The sequence below is a fragment of the Rhamphochromis sp. 'chilingali' genome (genome assembly GCF_963969265.1).
Source record: "Rhamphochromis sp. 'chilingali' genome assembly, chromosome: 12".
In the NCBI taxonomy this organism is placed as follows: Eukaryota; Metazoa; Chordata; class Actinopteri; order Cichliformes; family Cichlidae; genus Rhamphochromis; species Rhamphochromis sp. 'chilingali'.
In genome coordinates this window covers 16,197,751-16,224,181 of record NC_137939.1, presented here as the reverse complement: position 1 = coordinate 16,224,181, position 26,431 = coordinate 16,197,751, and the positions used below count along the sequence as shown (strand labels likewise).

At 42.7% G+C, this 26,431-nt stretch overlaps 1 protein-coding gene across 1 annotated transcript; it reads right to left on the bottom strand.

Annotated features, from left to right (window-relative positions):
* Positions 1-634: 634 nt before the first annotated feature.
* On the bottom strand, positions 635-25,534 carry arfgef2 (ADP-ribosylation factor guanine nucleotide-exchange factor 2 (brefeldin A-inhibited)). The gene is made up of 39 exons (XM_080899480.1): positions 25,203-25,534; positions 22,805-22,835; positions 21,449-21,572; positions 19,531-19,677; positions 18,579-18,758; positions 17,424-17,733; positions 17,172-17,309; positions 16,923-17,050; positions 16,390-16,523; positions 15,738-15,972; positions 15,481-15,580; positions 14,967-15,106; positions 14,451-14,559; positions 14,172-14,361; positions 13,933-14,044; positions 13,638-13,843; positions 13,410-13,494; positions 12,136-12,307; positions 11,880-12,031; positions 11,200-11,328; positions 10,892-11,050; positions 10,626-10,773; positions 10,408-10,504; positions 10,282-10,322; positions 10,010-10,179; positions 9,034-9,185; positions 8,676-8,848; positions 8,346-8,506; positions 8,107-8,237; positions 7,196-7,325; positions 6,950-7,085; positions 5,257-5,395; positions 5,047-5,104; positions 4,739-4,847; positions 4,493-4,632; positions 3,959-4,127; positions 3,520-3,658; positions 2,968-3,085; positions 635-2,222 (listed from the first exon to the last, which is right to left on the bottom strand). The coding sequence occupies exons 1-39, from the start codon at positions 25,369-25,371 to the stop codon at positions 2,052-2,054; spliced, it is 5,532 nt and encodes a 1,843-aa protein (XP_080755606.1). The 5' UTR covers positions 25,372-25,534; the 3' UTR covers positions 635-2,051.
* Between the last annotated feature and the right edge of the window lie 897 nt (positions 25,535-26,431).

The following is a 26,431-nucleotide window of genomic DNA, read 5'->3' as shown; positions in this document are numbered from 1 at the left end:
AGTGCTTCCCAGCGTGAACTACGAGCTAGCCAAGGCTAGCTTGTAGGAAGCATCAGCTAACGCTAGCCGGCTAATATTAGCGCTAACTTGCTAAAACTGCGCTAGTTGTATTGCTGAAGCGTCACATCTGACACACAGACATAAATTATTTAAGTCGACTATTTATGGCAACTATCACACATTTCATTGTTTACATATTAACTTTAAGGTTCATTTCTTTTTACTTTGTTTTTTGTTTTTCATAAAAGGGCCCATGTAGCAGCTGTTTGGCATTTTACACTTTAGATAACAAAAGACGTGAGAGGTCTCCATAGTAACCTTTGTTACCCCAAAGCCTAGCAGGCTTCAAGGTGACTACCAGTTTGATTGCAGTGCCACCCTGTGGACATCTTGATATACCCACACACTTCTACGTTTTTAAACATTTAGTGTTTAAATTGGCTTTATTTGGTCATATCATAAAAAGCACGTGCAATAACAGCAAATTTAATGACGACTCCATTCCACACCGCATTACCAGCTTCCCTTACCATTAGAACTGGAGGTCAGCAAACTCAGCGCTTAATGTTAGGTGGTACCACCTGTGTTGGTCACCCTCTAAACAGCTTTAAAACTGCAGCAACAGACACTGGAGTAGATCAGAACTCAGGTTTATTGATTACGTCACCAAATGCTTAGAAGATTACATCACAATATTATGTATAGAACCGTAGATCACTTTCATTTCTATGTATCTTACATTGAAAACTTTACAGTCTGTATTTTTTTTTTCATTTACTGTATATATTTATATATATTTATATATTCCCTAGATTTAGGGAAGTAGACATCCATAGTTGCGAGGGAAGGAATGCTTTTCAAAAAATATTTAAATGCACTTTAAATAATTACATACATCCTTCTTTTAAAAAACAAGGCATGGAACAAACTCGAAATGATCCCGGATGCAGAGATGCTGGAGCCTCTGTGGATGCAAGTTTTGGTTTTGCTCTGTCAAACTAATGTGGAAGAGGGTCAACACTAAAGGGAGTTCTAGGCATCCAGTGCAAGTCGTTACACTGTGTCATGTTAATACCTGAACACACTGTAAAAAATAAAGATATGGACAACTCTAGTATTCTAGTCCAACTGATGGATGTGTGGAGGTTTTATGAGTCCACTGTACAGCCAGGAGAAGTCGACCCCAGTGTAAGGCTGACTGGGTCAACACACGAGGGAATGCACAGCAGAGGGAAGCAGCCAGTATATCAACCATCCGTACACTGTAAACCAGCAATTATCCAAACAATAACTAAAGAAAGTGAGCCAAATAAATATGTAAAATCTCATTGATAGGCAAGAGGTGACAAACGTGACGGGATGGCCGTGTCACACAGATCTCCCAATTAAAGAACGCTGATAGTGTTATAAGAGGCGCAGATGGGTTTTTCCTGCAGCTGTGAGGTTCAGCCTTTTCAACAACCTCCTTGATATTAACACAGATATGAGAGTTCAATAATGCTTCAGGATTGACATTAACACAAGGAACTTATTTTGATTAGATCACCTTTTTTTCTTTTCCCCAAACAGGCACAGGTGGCCAGATTTCATCTTTTACTAGAACAAATGCAAGGAAATCAAATTCAATGATATTTTTCATTTCCTTTCAGCATATAGACATTTTTCTTTTTGTTTTAAAGTATTTAAAAAATTAGGCAGGAAAAAAAAAACGCTCAAAATCTGTGAAAGGGTTTGCAATAATATCAATAAATTATTTGTTTACAGTTTTTTCGAGATGAGAGTCAGGGGGATGATAAATGACTACAGTCAGCAGAGAGTGCCGGTCACAGTGCTGTTCATTTCCGAGATAAAGAGGACGGCCAGGGGTCCGGGCGAAGGCGTTTCTGGCTGCCGAGCGCAGCCAAAAACAGGAACACTCAATGCAGAGTCCCAGCAGGAAAGCTTGTCTTTATCAGCCATCTGTGATCCGATCCAATCAGAGGTATAGTGTCTCTCGGGAGCTGTGTCCACCTTCTCACCAGCACTCGCCGTTTCCCTATTCACCTGCCTTCTTAGGATGCGGGAGTCCGGGCCGGCGCGCCCTCTGGATGAGCAGCAGCGATGTGGAAGACGGAGCCGATGCGCAGGAAGAAGCGCCTGAGGACGGCCCGCAGCTCAGGGATCAGGTCAAACTGCATCATCTCACACAGGTGGGGGTAGTAGCAGGAAGCGTGAGGCTTGAACTGGAACAAACAGGAGAACATTTAACTAAAGACTAAATGACCAAAAAAACCAACCAAAAAAAAGTGTATTTGGAAAAATATACAAAAGGAGGGGTGGTTGCTGACCACTACGTTCACAGCAGGCTGTTTAATTAATATGTCGACAGTGATGCATGTTTGTTCCTGGTTTTTTCCTGCCTTTAACAACAATTTCACGGAATTATGAAACTTTCCCAAAACGCAAAGTAGGGATTGCATAAGAAAGCGGTGCCGGCCAATCCACTGTAACAATACTGGTCTAGTTTTTGTTGATGCAGTGGTTTGTTGGCTGGCTGCACGGCGCCAACATTTCCTACTACTTGTGGCTGCACGGTTCTGGTTTTGGTCTAAAATGACCTGGAAAGGCACCTCAAGTCATGCGCTGCCATGAATCGTTGTGCACATTCTCTAAATACATAATTCATATGTACTCACAAAAATGACATGAATTCAAAAGGATTGAACTAATAACATATTTTTGCTTGGGAAGAACTGATCTTTTTTTTGTACTTTTATTGTTATTCAATTCAGTGGGGAGGACGCAGCGTGAGTTGGAGTGTAGCACAGGTAAAGCTTTACTGAACAAATACTTTATCTAACACTAAACTACTACTAATACTCTTTCCCCAAGTTGTTACTATTGTGTATTTGGAGGTGTACTGTGTGTGTGTGTGTGTGTGTGTGTGTGCGCGCGCGCGTGCGTGCGTGCGCGCGCGCGCGTTCCTGCCTTGTCATCGGGCAGCCGCAGAGTCCTGGTGAGCAGCAGCATCAGCAGGCTGTTCCAAGCCTCTCTGTGGCTCTCTGAGGTCAGACTGATGAAGTAGCCCAGAGCTTCATTACACACCCTGAGAGAGATGACACAACACAGACGCACATAGACGATTATGACAAACACAAAGCTGTCAGTATCAGCGTTGCTACACGAAACTGATTATCAATCCGCATCATCTTTATCGTAGAAGCAGCTATATCATGATGATAAACGTCTCACATGTGTGTTCTTGATGCAATACATGAGTCATCTCTTACAGCGACAAACACGACGAGGTGATATGTGCCCGGCTTTAGCGTGCCAATATATTACACGAAATGCGCACGCAGAGTACATTCATAAATTTATAATGAGGTATGAGCTGTGTGTCAAAACACAGGAACAAACAGCAGCGCTGCCCTTTCTGCCAGTGACACACTCGGTGCTTATTTATCCAAGGTTTAACATTTAACCGGTGATGACACACAGGAAACACTGTGAGAAAGTGCAGGAGAGTGCTTCACTCACAGCAGCAGGCGTGTCTGGATGTCAGGCCACGAGTCCTGCAGCTGAGGGTCCGAGTACATCCTGAACAAGATCCTGAGGCTGCAGGCCAGACTGCTGGTCTCCTGCTTCAGTAAGTTGGGCTTAGATTTCCCTTTAAACCCTGAAAGGTCACCAGAGAGATGACAGCTGTTAAAGCAGTAACAGAGGCTTGTAGTTAAGACGTGTCCCATTTCACTGCATATCACGGTTTCCTCCACACTGCCTTTCCTTTCTGTATATCTATTGTTTATCAAAAAAAAAACAAAGGAAGTGAAAATAACACTGGGCTGGATATAACATTACTCTTCCCACAATTTACTGATAGTTCTCCTCTATTTAATGTAAAGCTATAAACAAAGAACCTTCTGAACTCTAACGTGCACAGGACAGAGAATCCTGGGGGCTTTCCCTTGGTTTTTACCTGCCCTCCAGAGTGCCGTCCTCTGTTCGTTATTGGAGTTGAAGTCCTTAGCAAAGGTGTGTGACTCCAGCAGGCAGTCCAGCAGCTTGAAGAGGTGTGCGGACGTCATGTGTCTGTACATGCCCTGATCTGGACCCGACTCAGCCTCCGACTCCTCCAGAGCATCCCGCTGGCAGGAGGAAAAGACTTTAGCATATATGATTTTATAATAGTTTTAAAAATAAGGCTGTACAAGGGGACACTGGTCATTTCTTGTCCCTAGGCCACTGGCGGCCTACTGAAACCATCTGGGACTACGTAGACACTTAATTGGATGAATTCGAGCTAACTACAAATTTTTAACAAAACAATTTTTTTCCTGAAACATTTGTCTGTGGCTGCTCCACCTTATATTAAAATTGTAAAGGTGAAGAGCAGTAATGCATTTTCACTCTCTTTTCTTTGGTTCACCTCTTCAGCTCATTCCGGGTTATGATTTTGTGATTACGCCAAAAAGTGACACATTGATAGAGTGGGTGAGGTGCCAAGCTTTACCTGCGCAGCAGCCATATTATCAGCATCCTCCTTCTTGCTGGTGGCTGGGTAGAAGACAATGTTGTCGACGGTCTGTATTAATTCAAGCTGCACGACACATTTGATCAGCAGGCCTGCAAACAGCCTCTGGTCTGAAACTCCTGCAGCAGAGAAAAGTATAAAGGTGTGGAGATATGAGCACTGGAATTCATGCTGCGATTATTCATTTTACAGATTGAATAAAAAAGCATGCGCTCGTGTGCTCACTGGCATTGCTTCTGCCTTTCCAGGTGTCGTCACTGGACATCTGGCTGTGTCCTCTCTCGGAGAGCGCTCGGTCGTAGCTGCTCTGTGACTGAGTGTCGAAATCAGCATCCTGGAAATGTACAGGAGCGACAAAATACACCATGAACACAGACACAGGTTAGTGTCTGATTTAGTGGAAACTGTGTGTAAAGGAGAGTTCTTTTCATTGGTTAAAAGTAAACTGTATGAAGCATGCGCAGAGCTGCTGCTGTGCATAGTCATCGTTTAGTCACAGGGTGAACTTGATGAGGTTTTTTGTTTCCTCTTACAAAGTGTTTTGCGTCAGCTGCTTCCTCATCCTGTCCAGCCGGTCGCCAAGTCAACAAACTGGTTTGGAAAGCAAAACAAAAAACCACAAACATGTGACAGCATAAACACAAGAGTAACTTTTACATACACCAAGTTGTGAATCCCCATTAACTCAGTGATGCCATCTTTGACACTTCAACTGAACTTGAGTATAGAGGACCAGCACTCACGCTTGAGGGCTGGTGTTTTGGAAGATCTCCAGCATACAGGAGCATGTGATGTCCCACACCTCAGGGCTGAACTTCTCCCCATTCAGGATCACCAGGTTCTCCAGGCAGTTTGTCCCGGACCGAGCCAGCTGCTCGTTGTCTGCAGAAAAGACAGAACAACTTCAGAACGCATGTGCTTCACACACACTGGTGCGCTGCCTGTCAAAACCTTAAAGCTGTGCATGAAGTAAAAACTGAGGAGAAAATTCTGCCCGCTCCAAGGTGAACCTGTGCGGCCTAAGAGGTTGACAACTGTAGTTTGAGCCTGGCTGGGGAGCTTTGTTTGCATCTCACCTCTTTATGTGCCACCATTTTTATGAGTTTCTTTAATAAAAAATAAATAAATAAATAAAATAAAAAATCCCAAAATACAAAAAAGAAGACTCACTTTTATTTCATTTATTCATGTTCATACACATAACTGAAATATCACCTGCTCTAACTCTGGGCTGTGAACATAAAATTCTGAGTCTCTGTCCATTAGAGAGAGAAAAAACGCAAAACTATATTAATTCAAAACCATGTGATTTGCAGACTCTCTTTGGCACCTATGGATGCCTTTCAGCAGCTCTGCTAGTTTTCAGGCATCTTTCTGCAAGTCCTACTCTGACCCTTTACACTTTATGCCTCTGTAAAGTCTACTGTATCCCTGTTAAGTTGAAACTGCTAGCCATCCTCTTCCACTTATCCAATTCTGGGTCGCGGGATTTCTGGAGAGTCTATCCCAGCTGCTGTAGGGTGAGAAGCAGGCTACAGTCTTGACAGTCCTCGCTAACTGCATGTCACTGAACCCCCCACAGAGACACAGGGAGAACACGCAAACTCCACTGCCCTGACTTGAACCACTGACTTTGTTATGTGTCCACAGTGCTAACCACTATCCCAACACTATTTCCCAAAAAGCAGCAATCCCTTCAAGGTAAATTTTAATCATAGGGAAGAGAACAGAGACAGGGAACCTAATCTGATGAACAAGTGGCACATAGTGAATGGAGATTGTGTTGGTGTGGCCAAAATACACCTTGTGTCTTTTCTACTGTTCAGGAGAACTCAGAACTTTAACAGTAGAACTCATTACTGGTTGCAGCTGGACCTGGCTCTGATCACAAGTAACCACTGTTGACCTGAAGGTCAGGTCAGAAACAGATGATGTTTACTAACTATCAATTGGACAGAGATGGTAGCTTATTGGAAACGTTTGCAGAGGTACATGAGTAGAAGAGCTTGAAAATTTTATATTTTTATGGGTGTAGTCCCAGAACTCTCAGTTAGTTGGAGTTTAGGGTGGGGATAATACTGACAAACCAAACAGGTTCAACTCATTAATGTTCCCCCTGCCGCTCTATGACAGCTGGGATAAGCTGCAGCCCCCTTGTGACTCTTAAATGGTTGATAAAACTTGGAAGATGGATTGGTATTTGTATGCTTTAGGAGAGTTTTTTTCCTCATCAATAAAATAATCCAAAGAAAATAAATGTTGTTTCAGAGGGCAGAGATGTTCTGACCGCTTAGTATTCTTCCAACATGTGAGATATATCATCAGGACACCAGCCTGTACACCTAAAATAGAACAGGTGTTAGCGCTCTGCCTCATTTAAAGGTTGTTTGTCAGGACAGAGGCGTGTAATGAGCGATGACTATGATGAACACCTACCTTGCCTGACACACCACTGGAGTTGGGTGAAAATGTCAGCCAGTAGGATTTCACTGAGTGGCTCATAAAACTGTGTGAACACGTCACAGATGGCATACAGGGCATGGTTACACGTTGTCGTCATCCACTCAGTTTTCTGGAAGCAAACAATAGAGGAGCAGGGGTTTTTGTTTTTTTACTTTTTTTATTGCTTTAATTCCTCTGTACATAAATAGCTGAACAGCTGAAATCACACACAGCACTGACCTCTGTCTGCTGTTCGGGAAGCTTCATGTTGTCGAAGATGCGAAAGACAATTCGGAAGAGGTCGTGCCACCAGTGCTTCTCGAAGGTGTGACCGTAACTCTTCATAATCTCAAACATGACTGTGAGACCTCTGTCGGGAGAAACGGTAAACGTCAGTTTTACTGCATCATGGCGCAACCAGAACAGAACTGTTACTGTCTATAAAGTGCAAAAGATGCATTAAAACAGCTGATCCAACATTGTGAGTCTTTATGTAAAGGTCTGCAGTGTGACAGAAAGAATAATACTTGGCTTGGTTTGTTCCATTTAGCATTTATTTATACATCTAAAGTACTTTGCAAATATATGACCTCCATCTGATGGACAGTCTGACAGTCACATGTGTTCCTTCATGTTTCATCACATTACTTGAAAACTGTGTGGGTATTGTTCACTGGTAGGCTCAAGTTATCGAAAGAATAGAAGTCACTGGTGGAATGAGGCTCTATGTTTATTTGGTTATTTAAAAAAGAAAGAAAAGTACCCGATAGACTTCAAGGTTTGTCTGTATTCATGTGACAATCCTGGCAGTGTCTTGTGTGTTTTTGTAAGCCCAAAGAGCGAGTATTCAGCTCTGACTCCTGGAGGTTTGGGGTGGATCTGTTAGCTGTGCGTTACACCCTGAGCACTGTATTTTTAGTCTATATTTGTTTACCATTTGGAAAATGTATGACTGTGAAAAGCCTTGTTTCCTTAGCAACTAGCACACAGAGTATTGCATTGTAACCACTGAAAAACAGCCAGCTATATTAATTTTTTCTTTTTCTTTTTTGTATGACTGGGCTCGGTGTCGAGTTAAAGTGAGCATTTTATCTTCATGATCTCTGCACAGATTTATGGGTGCGTTTTATAGTTGGGTCAAACTCTACGACCTGGTGCGGACATCCAGCTTGCAGCGGTTGATGATGCAAGAAAGTTCAAACAGGATAGGGAACCAGCCGCGAACCCAAACCCGGTCGCCAGGGGCAACATTCATGTCGTCACTCGTGTATTCCCTCAGGGCCTGCACATGGACACAGCAGGAAGTCAAGAAATGAGGGGAAAAAAGGAAAAATAAAACAACAGAGTCAAGAACCAAAACTGGTGTTTTCCCAGCTCGGGCGGTGAGCACCTGTGGTCTGTCAGAGACGTATTTAGCACAGTGTCGGATGAGTCTGATGGCCTCCATGCTGGTGTCAGGAAAAGCCGCATTGCACACAAACTCTGACAGGCACTTCACTGCATCCTGGAAGGAGTCGATAGCAGCTGCAAAGTGCTCCCGGAAGGTGTTCACTGATAAAAGACAAAAGCATGCAAAGTAAGAATGATAAGGTCCTGATCTGAAATCCCTCTTCTCCAACTAAAGTCAAAGCAGCACTTACACCTCATGTCTCTGTCAGATGAGCACTTGGATGGTTAACATCCTGCTACCTTGTTATTATTATTGAGTAAACATACTCACAGACAATGTGGCCAGTGGTCTGGAAGGCCAACTCCACTATAGTCTCATCATGGTCCGACGCTGCCTGATGAAACACTGAGAAGATGTTCTTCCAGCCTGAACGGATGTTTGCCGCCTGGGAGTTTACCATCTGAGCCACACACCTGATCACCATGTCTCTGATAGTGGGGGATCTGAGGGGGGGGGTTAGAGCTGTTAGCCTCACAGCCAGTAAGCAAACTGCTACTCCTCTTTTATCCATAATATCTGATGAATATAAGAGGTTCATGTAAACCACTCTGAACCCTTCTTACTTCAATAACCTTTTATGAAAACGAGAAAGTACAGTTTCACATGACTCCATAGAAGCATTCGCTACCTGTTTTTCTTCATGATGTGCTCAAAAGGCCTCAGGAAATCTTTCTGGAAACGGAAGTTAGCCAGCTCTCCCTTCTCCAAGAACTTCATGGACAGCTGTCTTAGTGAGTCCACAGCAAAGATGGCAACATCCTCATTAGGGTTACAGCCCACCTACAAGGACACACCATAGATAGCTATCAGTTCAGTTCTGTTTTACAAAAATACTGATGGTGGCAAACACGACAGGACTGGCACCTGCTGCTGAACCCACCTACTTCAAGGTCTCATGTGTTGAGCATTTAGAGATGCTCTGCTGCAAACCTCGGTTGTAGCAAGTGGTTACGTTTGAGTTACTCTGGTCATTTTCTGACCGTTGACATCATCATCATCATCATCATCATCATCATCAAGGCATTTTTACCCAGAGAACTACCGCTCACTGGACATTTTCCTCTTTTTCAGCTTAAAACCCTAGAGACCACGCTGTCTGGCATCATCAACAATGCCCTGCTGAAAGCCACTTAAAATCACCTTTCTTCCCATTCTGATGCTGTGAATGTCGGCGGGTTATCTAAATCCACTGAGTTGCTGCCATGAGATTGCCTAGCTATTTGCATTAACGAGCAACTGAACAGGTGTACCTAATAAAGTGGCTGTGAGTGCAACTCTGAAGCAACAGATCTTAATATAATGACTGAGATTAGGGGGTAATATCAGTGCATAGTGTCATTAATGACAAATGTCAGTCTTGAAAACCGTCCTACCGAAAGACAACGTCATTGTCAGCACATTCTGTAGATACACAAAATTTGCAGGCAAACAACAAGAACTGTGGCGGTAATAAATTTGTGTCATCAAGGGTTCAATACAGGACAAAAGGCGGTGCACAGAATGATGGCAGCACCACCCAAAGGACACTTCAAGACAAGCCTTAAGGCTCTGCACTTGATAAACATTTTGAAATTCCAGCTCTGTGGATGCTTTGCGACACTGACCTTGTTGAAGTGGTCACCTATGACCTGCCAAATTCTGGACCACTGCAGCCTGATGCGGTTCATGTTGTAGTAGGAGATTTCCACAATCTTCTGCAGGCTGAACATCCTTGGCTGGTGTGCCGAGGCCAGCTCGTCCATGGACACCGCACACAGCCACCGCACAAAGTCCACTGGAAACAATTAAATGGGAAGGTGCTTTGAATTATTTTCTTTACATCAAACATGAAAAACCAAACGGGGATCATTTACACAGCAAAGTAAGACACACTCACCGATGGCATTTCCATCTAATCTGGTGGAACCAGTAAAGATCCTGCAAACATCAAAGTAGTTTTAACATTCAATCGTTATAATGGACAAATGATGTGTGTGTGCAGTGTCTGAAGACTCTGACTCACCTGTCTACAGCTACCACCACACTCTGAGAGCTGGTCTCTCCTACTGACTCCTGAATATGAGCCATCTGTCTCTTATCTTGACTTCCCACCAGGTTACCTGCAACAACAAAGACATTTAACACATACGCACGCACAGGCAGCCCATAGACACACCAAAATATGTTTTAAAGACCCAGTTTGAATGCAGCATATGTTCTACGTAATCCATTGTATCCTACCCAGGCCCAGGGGCATGAACTCCTCTGTGCCGGAGGGTAAGCCTTTGATGCCACCTTCCCTGTCCCGGACCACCCCTGAGATGTAGCGCGTCTTCACCCCTGTCCCAATCAACTGGGCAAGCTCCAGCTGACTAATACACCTCAAGATCTACAAAACAGGCATTAAAACAATAAAAATACACCATTATAGAGACATTTACGAAGAAACAGCCTACATGCAGACATTAAATTACATCTGTCGCTTGTTAAGAAATTTTAATTCGCACCTCATGCCAGGAGTTGCCCAGGTAGTTTCCATCAGTGTGGGCCACAGTGATCAGAGTCTTAATAGTGTCAATGTTCTTCTGCTTCATCTCTGTGATGCTGGAACTGGCTGTCAGGAGGGTGAATCTGGCCAAAGCCTGAACGTACGCATCTCGCTCCAACTGCAGACAGAAAGGGAGTGAACACATACTCGTGTTTTCACGCTGCCTGCACTGAATTGCTTCCAAAGGAAATATTAGAGATATGATCATACGTGAAATATAACCAGTTGGAACAGTTTTCTACAAACTGTGTGTAAACATGAGCAGACCTGCATACTGAAGATGCATGCGATCCTGATGGCACACCGAATGCCCTCCAGACACAGTGATGCTACCTCAGGGTCGTCGCAGTCCTGCAGGCCCACGCTGAATGCAGCCAGCAGTGGGGTCCATGCCAGCTGGAACACACACAAAGTATCATCTCATTTTACAAGTTGTATCAGTTTCTTACTTGTTATTAATTTCACAGTCCTCATCCTAGTTGCAATATTAGTGCCAATGCTCCAGGGCATCGTCTGATATAATTTAAGGTGTTAAATATAAATCTGGCAAGAATCAGCACGGAAAGATGGTTGAAATCTGGTTTTCTGCTAGGTCACAGTAATGACAATGCGCTTCAACAAACAATTTTTGTGTCTTTATTGAACATTCTCAGTCCAGATGACTGATGTTTTCATTAAAGCTTCATTTTTGTTAATTAGGCCTTTCACCTCACTGAGCATTTTGCATTGTACCACCGGTGCTACCTTCGCTGTGTGCACACTTTCAGTGCAATCATGGAACTTCATTCTTTATTGATTAGATTGGCTTTGGCTGATGTTATAAGTCAACTGTTCCACATTTCATTTCCTAACTCAGCATGTGAATGCTTGAATGAATATTCCCACTGAGCAAGAACAACACGACAACTTTTCCTTGGTTATGCAAATGAGGAATCAATTAGAAATACCTTAAACATGGGCCTGACGTGCTCCAGGTGTGTAGCACTGAAGAAGGGCGCCTGAGCATGGCTGACCGCCTCCATTAGAGCTTTGGCGGTCTTCGCCATCTGTTCCATCTCCATGTTGTAGAGCAAACGACGCTGCTTCTCACTGGCCACACCTGATGGAAGGTCGACTTTAATGTTTCTGACTGATTAAAAATGCACAACAATAAAGCGTCACTACTGTTTCTACTATTTTGGTGAGTAATCCTGGAGTACTTACTCTGCTTGGTGGACTTTGGAGTGATTGAAAACTCTTTGCTCTCCTTCATGGCTATCTTCTTGCCTGCAATTTCATCATATATGGAGGACAGATACTCCTCTGGCAGGTCCTTACTGTCATTAATACCTCGGTTCATCTTAATGTACTGCTCTTTTGTCATTTTGTTCTTCACCTATGTAAACAAAGAAGATCAGGGCAGACAGTAGGAAGGGATTCATTAAAAGGAACATCTAATTGCATATAAACAGAACATTTCTACTTTTCAGGGAACATTTGCAAAGCCTGTCACCGGTTACTAAAATGTAACATCAAAAATAATTTTCATGTAAATGAACAAGTTTCATCATATACATATCTGGAAGCAGTGACCTTAGAGGAAGTGCTTTCTAAAGATTCAGTCTGAATATTAGTGCAAAAGATACTTTAAGAATGATCATCCAGTTAGAGAATATCTATAAGAAAACATTAAATAGTCAGAATGTCAGATCAACAGAGTGACTGAAAAACTTGAAACTCGAAATAATAGAACCTTATTGTATATTTTAAACAATATTACGTTTTAGTGATTACACTGTGGTGGACTGTTTATGGCTGAAGTTAAAAAAAATAACTTTTTCGTCTGCAATTAGGGTATTTAAAAAAAAAAAAGAGTAAGTTATAGCAGATTCTGCAGGAAACACAATACACCTTTGTTTTCTTTGTCTGATGCTGTATTACAGTCTCTGGCTCTCAGTCTTCAGTCTGCATGCATCACTGCACACCATATTTCTCGCCTGCTTCTCTCAGAGTTTAAATTTCAAACCTAGTTTCCTCTGTTACGGCGGTCTGTCAGCAGCAATAATTTGGGGCGGTAGCTATTTAATGAAGGCAGCATTAAACCAGACACTGCCTGGCACAGCACCCACATTCATTTGAATGATGCTACTACAATGACACAACGGAGCTCTGCGAGCTAAAGGATTGGGCTCTGCTTGATGGGACAGCTCACAGTGACAGCTTGCTTGAGTTTTAAAATCTGGTCATGATCCTCTGTGCTTTGAATCCTGATAACATGTTAAAAATGTTGAGTAATGCTTCTTTTCTTCCATTTTCTCCACAGATAACCTTGCTGTCCTTCAATAAACAACAACACAAAACTGTCTCTTACTCCTCAGTGCCTACACAAGGGATCCAAGTCCTTAATGAACATTTACCACAAGCAGTTAAATTGACTGTGTGACAATGACTGGTGATAATATGAGTGCAAGGACACAAAAAGAATCAACAGTTCTCACCTGAGGACTATGCAGGTCTGTGGTGAGCATAATGATTGAGTATGCCAGCACGTACGCAGTGTCGGCACTGGCAAACAGAGTTTGTCTGCAAAGGAGGACGCATACCAACATTTAGTGGTTGCTCTGTTCTATTTAAATGCAAACTCCAGAAATAAACAGAAGTAAATCTTTCAAGCACAAATATATTGACAGCAACCCGTGACAGTAGTAGGAAACAGTGGCTCTTACCCCTGGTTACACTCCAGGTACCGAGCAGCAAACTTCTCCATCAGCCTGTCGATCTTCTGGGCCTCCCCTGGCAGCCTGAAGCCTTCCAAGAACATCCTAAGTGCAGAGACAAAGTCCCGGCCACAGAAATCCAGCTGGTCCACGTAGCAGTACATCACTTCTTTGTTGAACTTGATGTTCTCTCCCAGGAACTCGCCTACCTGCGTCTGTGGATGCACAGACGATGGGGATTTACTAACTTGAATTAAGAATGCAGCAATAAGTGTGCAAGTCTGTAAATCTGTGTAACCCTCACTGTGTCCAGTCTGTCTTCCTGGTGGAGGAACTGGGCGATATCCTCAGCTTTAGGACCCAGCATGCCCTGATCCTGCAGGTACTGGATACCACGCTTTGGCTTCTTGTTGAAGCTGCAGGAAAATAAAATAAAAAAAATCAACAAAACTTTTGAGTGGACAAGAACAAGGGGAAGTGCAAACATTGCACGCAGGTCCATTCGCATGTTAAACCACAAGCAGGCTGAGAAAAAGAGCTCACAGTTCAATGCCGTGCTCAATGATGTCCTTCTGCTGTTTTATGACCTCGTACTGCTCTGGGTGGTCTGCCTGGGATACAGCAACACTGGAAGAGATGGTAGAATCCAGCGAGCTGATGCTGTCCCGACGTCCCGCCAGCTGCTCTGGGAGCTTCAGCTCGGCCCCCTCGCTATCAGACGGATGCTCCTGACCTGCAAACCCAACGCACAAGAATAAATGCATCTAAACTACCCACTCTGATTTTCATTATTACTACATTCACTTTGGAAAAAACACTTACCCAAGTTAGCTTGAAGGTTTGGATTGACATACATGTCTTTGCTCCACTCCACCATACATTTAAGGATGGACACCAGACACTCCAAACCCTTTTTACGTAGACTCAGCTCCTGTGGAACAATACAAGCTCATGATTATGGTCACACGCTCATATAATATGGCCTGCAATGCTATAGCTAAATCCTATAGACCGGACACACCCAAGTCCAGAGGATAAAGCTTCTGGGCCTGAAATACCTGCAATTTTACTAATGGCCAGCAGGGGACAAATCAAGCTGTGAATACAGTCTTTGAGAAACTGACCCTACTTTTCACTTGATCCATTACATCGCCATGGGTGCCATCTATGGGCTACATCCTTCTTCTCTAATAACACTATGGCTCTGCCTCCTTACAACTACAATTTTTAATAACTAGGCTGTTAAACATAACTCTGAAACACTCAGGTGTTGCTAAGCAGAGAGATCCTACTTTGGCACAGATTATCCTAATGAAATGCAACACAGTGCACACATACCTGCAGGGGTGTCATCCCGAGCTCCTGACCACTCCTGCCCTGAGCGATCTTGGACAGATCATTGACAAGACGCTCAAAAATGTTGGCAGCATTCAGGTCACAGTCGTAGTTTACATATATGTCAACAACACACTGAGCATCTGGGAGAAAGGCAAAACGAATTAAGAAAAACATTTCAAAAAGGTTTTTATGTCATATGTCTTGAAAAATTCTGGACTGCCTTGAGCAACCCCTCGCTACAATAAAATGCTTAAACTAATGCTGTGCTAAATTCATTAGTGCCAACTGAAATAGCAGCTAAATTTCTGCATTTGATGAAAAGGTAACAAAAACCCAGAGAATGGCAAATCATCATTTATCAAGGCTATTTTGAGACTTGCATTTCTGCTACCACTTCCTACTGCTCTCTGCAGTTACAGAAATGTCAAGCCTGTGCTCTTGTTAATAAGCGACTTTCAACTACATCTTAGTCATAGAACTTAAGTATAATGAACTTGTATCAGTGGACCTGTACCTGCACAGATGCGTGTTAGCGTCTGGATAACCATCCACTTGTGCTCAAAGGAGCTGGTCGACGTCTCCAGGATGGTCAAAAAGATCTCTCGGAAAAACACCTGAATCGAGGAGAATGAGATACTCAGGCTTTAAAGATATAGCACCTGCTGTGGACAAATGTCCTTCAAGGTGATTAAATTAACTTTTAAATGAAGATTTTTTGTGCCAATCGACTCAATCCAGGAGACAATGCATATTACTATCCAAGTGTTTTACCTCAATCTGCATCTTCAAGTGGACTTTGAAGTGGGAAAGCAGGGTGAGGAAGATGGCCAATGAGAGTTCGAAGACCTCAGGTACAGAGGAGACGCCATTTTTGGACAGTGCCACACACAGATACTGCTTGATGGCATTCACAAACATCTCGTGGGTGCGAAACACTGGCCCGGCGCCCTGCAGCACGGAGAGCAGCAGCTGCAAGGAGACAATCTTGGACCGCAACTCATGAGACCTGCAGATTAGAGGAAGGGTAAAGACACAAGTTCATACACGTAAACGATGTATAGTTTAGGGGTTCATCTCAACCTGGTATTTGATAAAGGCTAGGACGCCTTCTCTTTAATCTACCTGGGCTCATTTTACTCTGCCCTATTCACACTGACTGGCCCAGCAACTAATGTTACAGTAATTAGAGAAGACAGGGTCACAGCAGGATGGAAAAGGGTAAGTTCACTCTGCAGAAGCCAGAGGCGGTGATATTTTTCTGGGCAAACTACAGTGTGGCAAGTAGATGCTAAATAAAGTGTCAGGGCAGGGGATCTAATGATATCATCATGGGGATTACATAAACTTAAAATTCATAATCAAGCATCCAGGTTAAGTTAAAATATTATGTGACAATGTCAGTCAAGTCATAAAAATGACTCACTTTGGGTCTGGAGGGCCATCAGCAAGGGGCTTCATGGAAAGCTTACACAGAGAGCGGAACACCAGAAATGCATCTTTTTGCAGGATGTGAGAGAAGCGAGCAGCGTTGTGGGGTCCCTGCAGGCCCTCAGCATCCTGAGACAGATGAAGAGAGTTAATCACACTCTATACCATACCTTAAAGGCAACAAAATCTCTAATTGGTCTAGCCTCAAGCCTTTATATACTAAAAGAGGCTCAAAGCAGAGCACAAGATGCTACATTAATGTTTTAAATGATAGCTTCATTTAGGGAACAACTTTAAAACAAAGCTCCAAAAGCAGAATCGAACTGAAACATAATAAAATCCCAAAGTCGAGAAAAGGGCCCAAGAAGCTTTAAGAAGATGTAAATGCACACATGGAGGTTCCGATTTAGTTTGTTTCAGTCACACTGCTTAACTTTTTTTCCTGAATTAAGAAATATGCTATTCACTCGGATTTTAAGCGAGACTGCACACTACTAATGAACATCTGATGACACTGACACTGCTCACCAGCATGTCTGTGGAGGACAGTGAAGACCGGTCCTCGATGATACCATTCATCTGCTGACCTTCTGTTCTGACTCTGGGGGGAGCCACCTCTGTCTGCTCGGTGGCAGGGTGCGGTGGGTGCTCGCCTCCTGGAGAAGAAGCCAGAACAGACGTTTTCAGGTCATTGCAATGACAACTGAGCAGACTGTGAAGAACAGAAGATGCAGGATACACTAAAAAGAGAATAGGAATATTAGAGGAGTATCCCACCTGCTCCAACATGGGTCTGTGTTGGCTGTTGCTCTCCCTTCTCTGCTGGGTTCGAGTTGCTCTCTGGTTTGTCCCCTTCGTCACCTTGCTGAGCTGCTGTGGGAGAAGTCTCAGCACCCTCCTCCTCAAACACTGAATCTGACATAAAGAGATAACTGAATTTATAGATTCAAAGGTTCAAGAAGCTAATCTGTTTGAATCATTGAGGATTTTCTTGAAGTGCTTCTTAGATTTGACTTTTATTACACAAACCTGTTGATGGTGTGACCTGCTCTGCTTCTCCATTAGGTGGAGTATTTTCACTCTCGACTTCTCCATTGACTGACGGTGTGTCTGGCTCTTGGTCCTGGTCCAGATCAGGGGCTGGAGATGGGTGTGTGGAGCTGCTGGTATTGGTGGTGAGATCTGGAGTACTCGCTGCCGGGGATGGGGAGTTCTGTGGCTCAGGAGTTGACGTATGGTCAGACCGGGGGGAGCCAGACCTCCAGCTGCTTGGGACAGGAGATGGATTTTGCTGGGGCAAACGTAGGCGCTCCTTCTCCTGCTCCTGAGCCTCCAAAGCCTGTGGAGGAGGGAGACGATGAAGGGACTCCCTATAGTGACACAAGCTTATCAATCCTCGGGTTGGATAAGCTAAGACATTTAGACATTTTGACACAGAGTAACTGTTGCAACAGTCTCAGGTGGTCGAGTCTAAATGCATTGAATGTAGTGTTATCAAAGTAGATGTGACATTTTATTTATTTATATATATATTTAATATTCATATTTATTGTTTATTTTGTCTGTCTGCCACAAGTAGGACAAATGAATGCTTGGGTAATGGTATAAGTCTTGGTCGTGTTTTTCTGGCCAGTACAGTGGTGTAGCGGTTTGCGCCGTCCCCTCACAGCGACCATGTTCAAATCTCCTGGCTGCGCTCAGTTTTCATGTTCTCCCTGTGACTGCAGTTTAATGGATCTGAGGTAGTTAAAGTGGATAAATAAAATACTCTACACTGTAGCTTGTAGTCTGAAGTGCTTTGAGTGGTCAATAAGGCCAGAAAAGTGCTATATAATTTCCTGTCCAATGAGCAGCTAATTGGAAGCTAATTATTACAGACTAATTACTGTTCCTGCCTGAGACAGGACAAGGTTACAGCTGTTTACAGCTCATTAGGTACACATGGCTTAACTGTACGGACTCTGGTTACTACTGCAGGTAAGGCTGAGGCTTCTATAATTAAAACTGTGATGATGACTTATTTTCAGTGAATCCAACACTAATCAGTACAGTGATCCTTTAAGCAAGCACACAGTGCCCTACACTGTTTAACAGAGACTTTACTTTTTGAACAATAAGATTAGAACTTCAGGCTGCAACTGTTTTATGATGAGCAGCAGCGCTTTGTAACAGTGTTAGACTGACAGCCTGGTTTTCCATGCGGGTGAAGATAACGTTGAGCATCTGGGTGAGGGTGGCCTTGGCCGTGGTCTGGTTGATGAGGTTGCGGCTGGCCAGGTAGATGTTGTAGCAGGTCCTGACGGTGAGGAGGACTGTGCCCTCGTGGATCTCAATGTGCGGGGAGGTGACCGTTGTCAGCAGGGCCTGCACAGACAGAAGAGGAAGTTGAGACTTATCACACAGGATGTCTTATTCAGACCATGCTGCTGAATCATCGCTGGACTTCCCTACTACAGCTTCTCTACTCGTCTCCTCCATATTTGGTGCAGAATTAAAATCTTTAAAGGCAGTTTCACTTGATCAGTGTAAATGGGCTGTAATGACGGTCAAGGCTACTTCTACAGTTTATGCAATCAAACAGATGCTGATAATCTGTCCTATAAACCTTTTGTCAACAGTGATGAAACAGATTCCTTCTTACAGTAGACTTTGTCCTTTATGACCAACCAGGATGTTTATTTCAGGAGGTGGGCGGAACCTCAACAAGCAGCAGCAATGATAACCTACCATCTAAAAACGCAAATATTAAGAAAGATGAGAAAATATAAAATGATGTGTGACATATCATGGGTGAGCTGACATCATCTTTCCTATAACAACGGTCCAGATACATAAGTTTAAAAAATATAATGACAGACATCTGACAGTGTTTAAATAAGCTAGGGGAAACTTGGAACAGCAGGTATTCTATTCATCTTTGTCTTTTCTTTGATCCTGAAATGATGAAGACACAAATGTGTCTGCAGTTTTACCCCAATAACCAATCCTCTCTTACTCCTAACTCACATTAGAGACACAGCATAGAGAAAGAAGCCTTTGAGCTTGGCGGTCTGGGCTCTGACATGTTAGTAAACAACAACAACGACAGCTGGATGATCTGAAGGCTGCCAGATGTGAGGTGAAGCACTGGGTATACCTTGATGATCTGTAGCTGGACTCCCTCATCGGTTTGTGGTCCCTGGAAGCAGTTGCAGATGGTTTCCACCAGTCGGTCGATCAGCCTCTTCCCAGGAGTTCTGCTGTCCGGAGCGTTGCCTGTGATGTGGCCGTAAGCAATCAGCTTCTGCAGTGGCGAGAGAGAGTGTGTGGGTCAGGGCGGCAGGGTGTGGAATGCTAGAGTTAGTGTTATTCCCCTTTTGGATACAGTGTTGTCCAAAAGTCTTGAGCCACCCCTCATTGGGAAATGGGTGCAAGGACTCATTGAAATAGTATGCAAATATAACTGAAAAGTTATATGTGGGACTTTTGACCAAAACTGAACTAAAGACAAATAAAAGAAAAAAAAAAGAAAATTGTGGAATTTAAAAATCTATCCTGACAGCGGGGCACAAACGAATGTAGTTTTTCTTTTGCTAAATGATTAAAATATTCACAAACGGATTTAATCATTTATTATGAAAGCACGAAGTGCAGTTGTGCTAGAAATGATAATTATTTGTTTTCAAAATCTACTTTTTTCCTACTGTCTTTTTTTTCTAAATACCAAAAACACCAAAACTACAACGTTACCCCATCAATTGGGTTGCCAATAGGTAGATATAGCGCGTCGCTCTGTAATGCAGACATATCCATCTATCCATCTCTCATTTAACCATTAATTTATCATGAATTGAACAGTTCGATCCCTATATGGACCTTTATGTAGCCACCTCTTTATACAAACCACTGGTATATGGACGGATGAACAGACATCAACCCAGGTCTGTTCATCCTTTCCTCAGTAACGCTCCAAATACATTTGAAAATGACTGAAGCTATGAATGTTTACAACTGAAAGAGATCTACACACACTTTGAACTCTAAACTATATATAAATATAGATCAGAGATCCTGTGTCAAATGTGAGCTGTGGAGAATCTGGAATTTCCCCTGGGATCAATAAAGTACCAGTTTATCTAGCAAAATGCCTTTCTCTCTCAAAATCTGTCTGTGTTCATTAAGCACTTCTATATCTACACGTTACTGTCCACAATTTAATTTGAATGTAGCAATTAAGAACCTGTGTAACAAACAAACAGGTGTTCTTTACTGATCAATAAGCAGTAAACCTCAGTATGTACGAGCACTGTACGAGTGAAGGGTCATATTTTGGACACAACCATGAGCCCAAATACCTCACATGATGTTAGCACCTCAATAACTCAGAGCACATAACAAGTTTAAAGAAAAAGAAAGGAAGTCTGTGTTTGCTTGCTTAGGCTGTTGCAAGTCAGTACCTTTGTTCCACAAAAGCAGAGTAAACGTACTTCACAGGTTACAGCTGGCACAACAATACAAGTGTAGCTACTATGAAAATCTCCTGACATCTCCGATTGTGGCTCAAGAGTTGGGAGTTCGCCTTGTAATCGGAAGGTTGCCGGTTCGAGCCCCGGCTTGGACAGTCTCGGTCGTTGTGTCCTTGGGCGAGACACTTCACCCGTTGCCTACTGGTGGTCAGAGGGCCCGGTGGCGCCAGTGTCCGGCAGCCTCGCCATTGTAGCCAGGGTGGCTGTGGCTACAATGTAGCTTGCCATCACCAGTGTGTGAATGTATGTGTGAATGGGTGGATGACTGGTTCTGTAAAGCGCTTTGGGGTCCTTAGAGACTAGTAAAAGCGCTATACAAATACCATGCCATCTCCGTGGCACATGTGCATGTGTGCGTGGAATGCAGAGCCATTGTTCTGCGTAAATGTCAGACAGGTGTTTCAAGATTTTACCTTGCAACCTCCAGTTGGGTTATATAATCATTAAAAAAACCTTGCTGTGTTTTACTTACTGAATGCATAAGCACAAGAAGAGTGAGAGTGACAGGTGTTTGTGTGTGTGAGTGTGCGAGAGAGAGTGAACTTTAACCTGCAGACAATCCAAAGAGGTGCTAACTATCCGGGGGGACTTAGACTGACACGCCAACTCAAAAGGCAGCACATATTTATCAGCCTCGATGTAGTTGGCTCTGGGCGGGACCACGGTACCATCCCTGGAGGAAGGAAAGGAGAGCAAACAGCTGAGAGACCTGGCAAAGCTGCATCAAGAGCAGATTTCTATACACGCAATGTATAGAGTGTAAGCTGTGTAAGCTGGAGATCCTCAACTTCATGATAATGACACAGATTATGTGAATAATTCAAATGTTATGTCAAATCTCTTATTCTGCAGTCCTATTATCATAGTCCAGAACTCTCACAGCACAACGACATTCAGTCGAACAGGTGGCTCGTCTACGGCAGAAGGCACATTGCATTGCAAACACTATCCCATAATCTAAATAAAAATAGAATGCAATGATTTCTAAATCATTCAAACTCTATATTTAAAAAAAGCTGCAAAAAAGACATCATATCAAACACACAACAAGGATTTTATTTGTTGTCCCAACACACCCTTGCTCTGAATTTCATGTCAGCAATATGTTTCAATAAACTGAGACGGAGCCATTAAAGGACTGGACAAGTTCCACAGATCTTTAGAAAAAAACTTCCCTGATGGAGTAATTGTGTTAACTGCAATAAGTAAACTGATTAGGTATAAAGACAGGATCCCACAAAGGCTGATTCATTTAAAAGTAAATACAGAGGGAGATCCAATGCTCCACGTATTTACTGCTAAATTAAAGTAAACGTTTCTTTATGGATTTTCTCGTCTACAGTGCAAAATATTAACAACAGATTCAAAGAATCCAAAGAAGTCTGTTAGCAACAATATTAAATTGCTGTGACCTTGTAGGTCAGAAATCCTGCAGTGGAAATCACAACATGGACTCTTTTTGAAAATGAACATGGCTGCAGGCTTTTCCAGAAAGTAAAACAGAAATGTTGGCTGAGCTACTTTGAGACAAACAGGACAAAATAGTAAACCATCCTGTGATCTGATCAATCAATGTGGAGGTTATTTTTCAAAATGATGGAGTGCAGTTGGATTAATCCTGAACAACTGAGGAGCTGAAAGTCTGTACCAAGCAAAAACTGGAAAACAACTGGTCACTTCCCATATTTCTTTCAATAAAATGTCATCTTTTAACATTTGATATGTTGCCTTTTTACCATAAGGAATAGATTTTTTAAATACATTGTTTACAAGCAGTCCTACTATTGCAGTCAAATCACAATGAAATTCACAAGCAATCCTTATTTCAAGTTCTTACCCAAAATACCAAGAAGAAGGAAAAAAACTTTCAGAGAAAAAGAAAGCTTTGTATTTAGGAATACTCACTTTTGTTTCTCCAATTCTTCCTTGATTTCATCTGTTAGAGGAAAGCACAGGAGATTAAATGTTACTGAGGTCTGAACGCTCTGCAGCACACTGCTGCCACACCACACCACACCACACCGCTGCGTGCCGCAGCACATAAGTGTGACTCTTGATCCAGGGGTTACTAAGTTGAGCATAAATTGTAGTAGCATTATATGCTACACACAGGAAATTAGTATGTGCAACACTCACTACAAATGTCATAATCACTATTCTAGACTAATATACTTTAAATGGTGACAAAAACATATGATTCTCCTTCCTTTTCACACAGTAAGAATGTGATGTGAGGTCAGTTCATTCCTCCAAAGTGTATAAATTAGTACTACACATAAATATATAAAAAGGTATGAATAATACTCACACGCTTTTTTAGTCACGTGGCTGCTGCTGACAACGTTCGTCTCTTTCAGCATACCTAGTTCATCATTAAATACAGTACCGTGCAAAAGTTTTGAGCCACCACTGAACCCTTTGTTTGTTAAGACACTTAACACTGACCAGTGACTTATTCAAGCATAAGAAGGCACCTAACTCAAGGGATGAACTAGCTTTTTGTCTACACATGACAACTTAGCAAAGAACCGGTTTTAAATTGGACCAAAAACACAATTTGTTTTCATTTCTTTAGGGGAATCTATGAAAAATGCCAATGATACCACAGTTTGACAGACATAAAGAATTATTGCACCAACAATGGAATTCCCACAGAACTATAACCCAAAAACTTTGCATATTTCACCATGTTGTGCATTGTGTCCTTAAAGGATTTGAGGAAAGTTGACAAGTAGAGGACAAAAGAAGAAGTGGGAGGGCTAAAAAATAAACAGTATCTGACAATAATGTCCTTAAGAAAATGAGAAATTGCAGCACAGACCTGACACAAGACCTGAGAGATACACCTGACCCCAACCCTTCAGTTAATCCACCTACTGTTTGCTGAAGCCTCATTAGAATTGGTTTAAGTGGAAAAGGCTGCCAAATTACCCATATCAGGACAGAAAAACAAACAATGGAACACTATCAGTCACAGACTGGCCTCCACAAAACCCGACCTAAACATTATTTTCGGAATGTGGGATGATCTTGACAGAGAAGAGATCAAAAGGCAGCCAACATCCAAAGAAGAGCTTAGGAATACGCTTCAAGAAGCCTGGACAATTATTCCCAAAGACTGGTTAGAGAAATGCCAAGAAAGCTCGTCTAAGAGAGTTGAGAGAGCGTGGAAAAATAAAGATGGTCATAGCAAATAGTGACTTTTAAGCTCATGAGAGTTGCACAAACTCTGTTTCCACCTTATATCCTGTAGTTTTTATTTATGTTTGTGTAAGTTTAAATAAATTGCTGCACCCATTTCCCATGCAAAACATAAAGAAATGAGGGGTGGCTCGAGACTTTTGCACAGTACTGTATAAACTAATGCAAGACAGCTTAGCTTTCTGAACAAGGTATTTGTGGCAGTGAGGGAGAAAAAACTGAGGTATTCATGAGACTTGCCTAAGGCCACATTGACTGAATATCGGGAACACACTAAACACAGCCGTGAGGCGTTGAGGGAACACGTGTTGTGTTCAAGTGTCACATATGAGAGTCAAACACGGACAGAGAGCACACAGAGCAGCCCCGCCTCGCCCACCACCACTCAAACACGTCCTTAAACTGCCTGCACCCTAATATTGTGGCACAAGTTGTTTCCCCAATTTCTCAATGATCTAACAAAAAAAAAAAAACCCGACAGAGACAAGCACCTTAGAAAGCAACACCACACTCCGGGCAGCTTTTAATGTCTTTAAGTCCAATAAGACACTGGTCGCTGACTGTCACACAAACAGGCAGAGCAGTCTGAGCTGAAATACACACAGCAGTGCCGTAATTAAGTAAACAGCTCGGCGTGTGCAACACTATCTGTGACTGGGTTGAATGGAAAAGAACGAACGTCAGAATATCCTGGAGTTAGGTAGCGTGTGTGCGTGTAGAGCCGGACCAGGCTGTCTGGCTAGTTGACAGTGCTACGTACAACACAGGGATTGGTCTGTTTAACTAGCTAACCTAGCTACAACTAGCTAACGTCAGTTAGCTACGTTAGCATGTTACCCTGCCGATGCCCGTTTAGAATGCGGCTGTGGCCGGATATCAACATAACAAAGGTTATAATTGGGAGTGAGAATGGTGTCAACACATAATTATATGTCTGTAAACATCAACGGGGAACCAAACAGGCGATAAAGGCCATTCAGTTGCTAACGCTAGCTAACTGGGTATCTCTACCATAAAGGCAGACCTCAGAGCGAAATGTTTCAATGAAACGCGACAGAAACATAAGGCTCGGCGAGCCAATGTTCATAACAAACCCACTTACCTAGCGCCACCTGGCAGGCTTTACGCAGCTGGCTGTGCTGGCTCCTCTTCACCTCCTTATCCGAGAGGATTTTCTCCAGCGCCCTGGACAGAAACATGCTCTTGGTTTTGCTGTTTTCTGCCTTCGACTGCGAGTACTGCTGCTGCTGCGGTGGCCGGTGTTGTTGCATCTCTCGATCTTGTTGCCGCTCCTCTCTCAGGCCGTCATCTTCGGCCTGGTCCTGCGAATTAGCAGGTGACAAGGAAAAGCTAATGAAAACCAGGCTATCACAGTACGTCCAGTAGAGCTGCTACCTCAACTCAGCGCCGCCATGCTGGGTACACGTCATGTCACATCACGTGATTCTCAGCTGTGTGGATTTTGACAACGGCACCTCAGGTAATCGCTCAAACCTAGTTAAATAGAGTTATATCAATGGAAGAAAAATGTATATTGTTCGAATCAGACATAATAAATGATAAACATTCCGTTTTCAAAGACTTCGAGTTCTGTAACTTAAGTTAAAATACTCATTTTAATGTTGAATATTAAGCTCGCTCACGTCCTGGAATATCCTGCAGATGGCGCCCAAACTCCACAAAGTATTTATATGAATGCTACTCAGTTCATCTACCGCACATACTACCTGAAAAGCAGGTCAGTGGCATCTTCAGGATTTTTTTTTTTTTTTTAAATTGGAGCAGCACAGGAGGGAACAAGAACCAAGCAGGATGTAACAGCAACTGAATTTTTAATAAGACCTGCTTGCAAATTGGTTAAAAATTCAGCCACTTGTAACAGTTTTTATTTGTAGACAGACCCCCAGCTTCCATAACCTTGATTTAGGCCGCAACAAAATCCAACCACTGACTATTGCTACATATTAGTTTATTTTATATTTTATCCAGTTCCTCCAATCAGCAGTTACAGGTATATATATAGATAAATAAAAGCATCAATATGAAAATACTGACAGACAATCTTCATTACAAGTCTAAAACATAGAATTTATCTGGCAAGCAACAATCATTGCTCGATCACTTAAAAAATTTCTGACAGAGTAAAACATTTAGCCTGTTTCAAGGTTGCTTTAATACATGTTTTTATTCCACAGAAATCATAATTCACAGTATGAAAAAAAACAAAAACAATAATGGTGTCATGTCTTGCACAGACTCTCCTGTTGCTTCAGCCAGAACCGTAAAATCACCTACTGAAATCATCTCTAATGGACAATAAAAATCTACTGT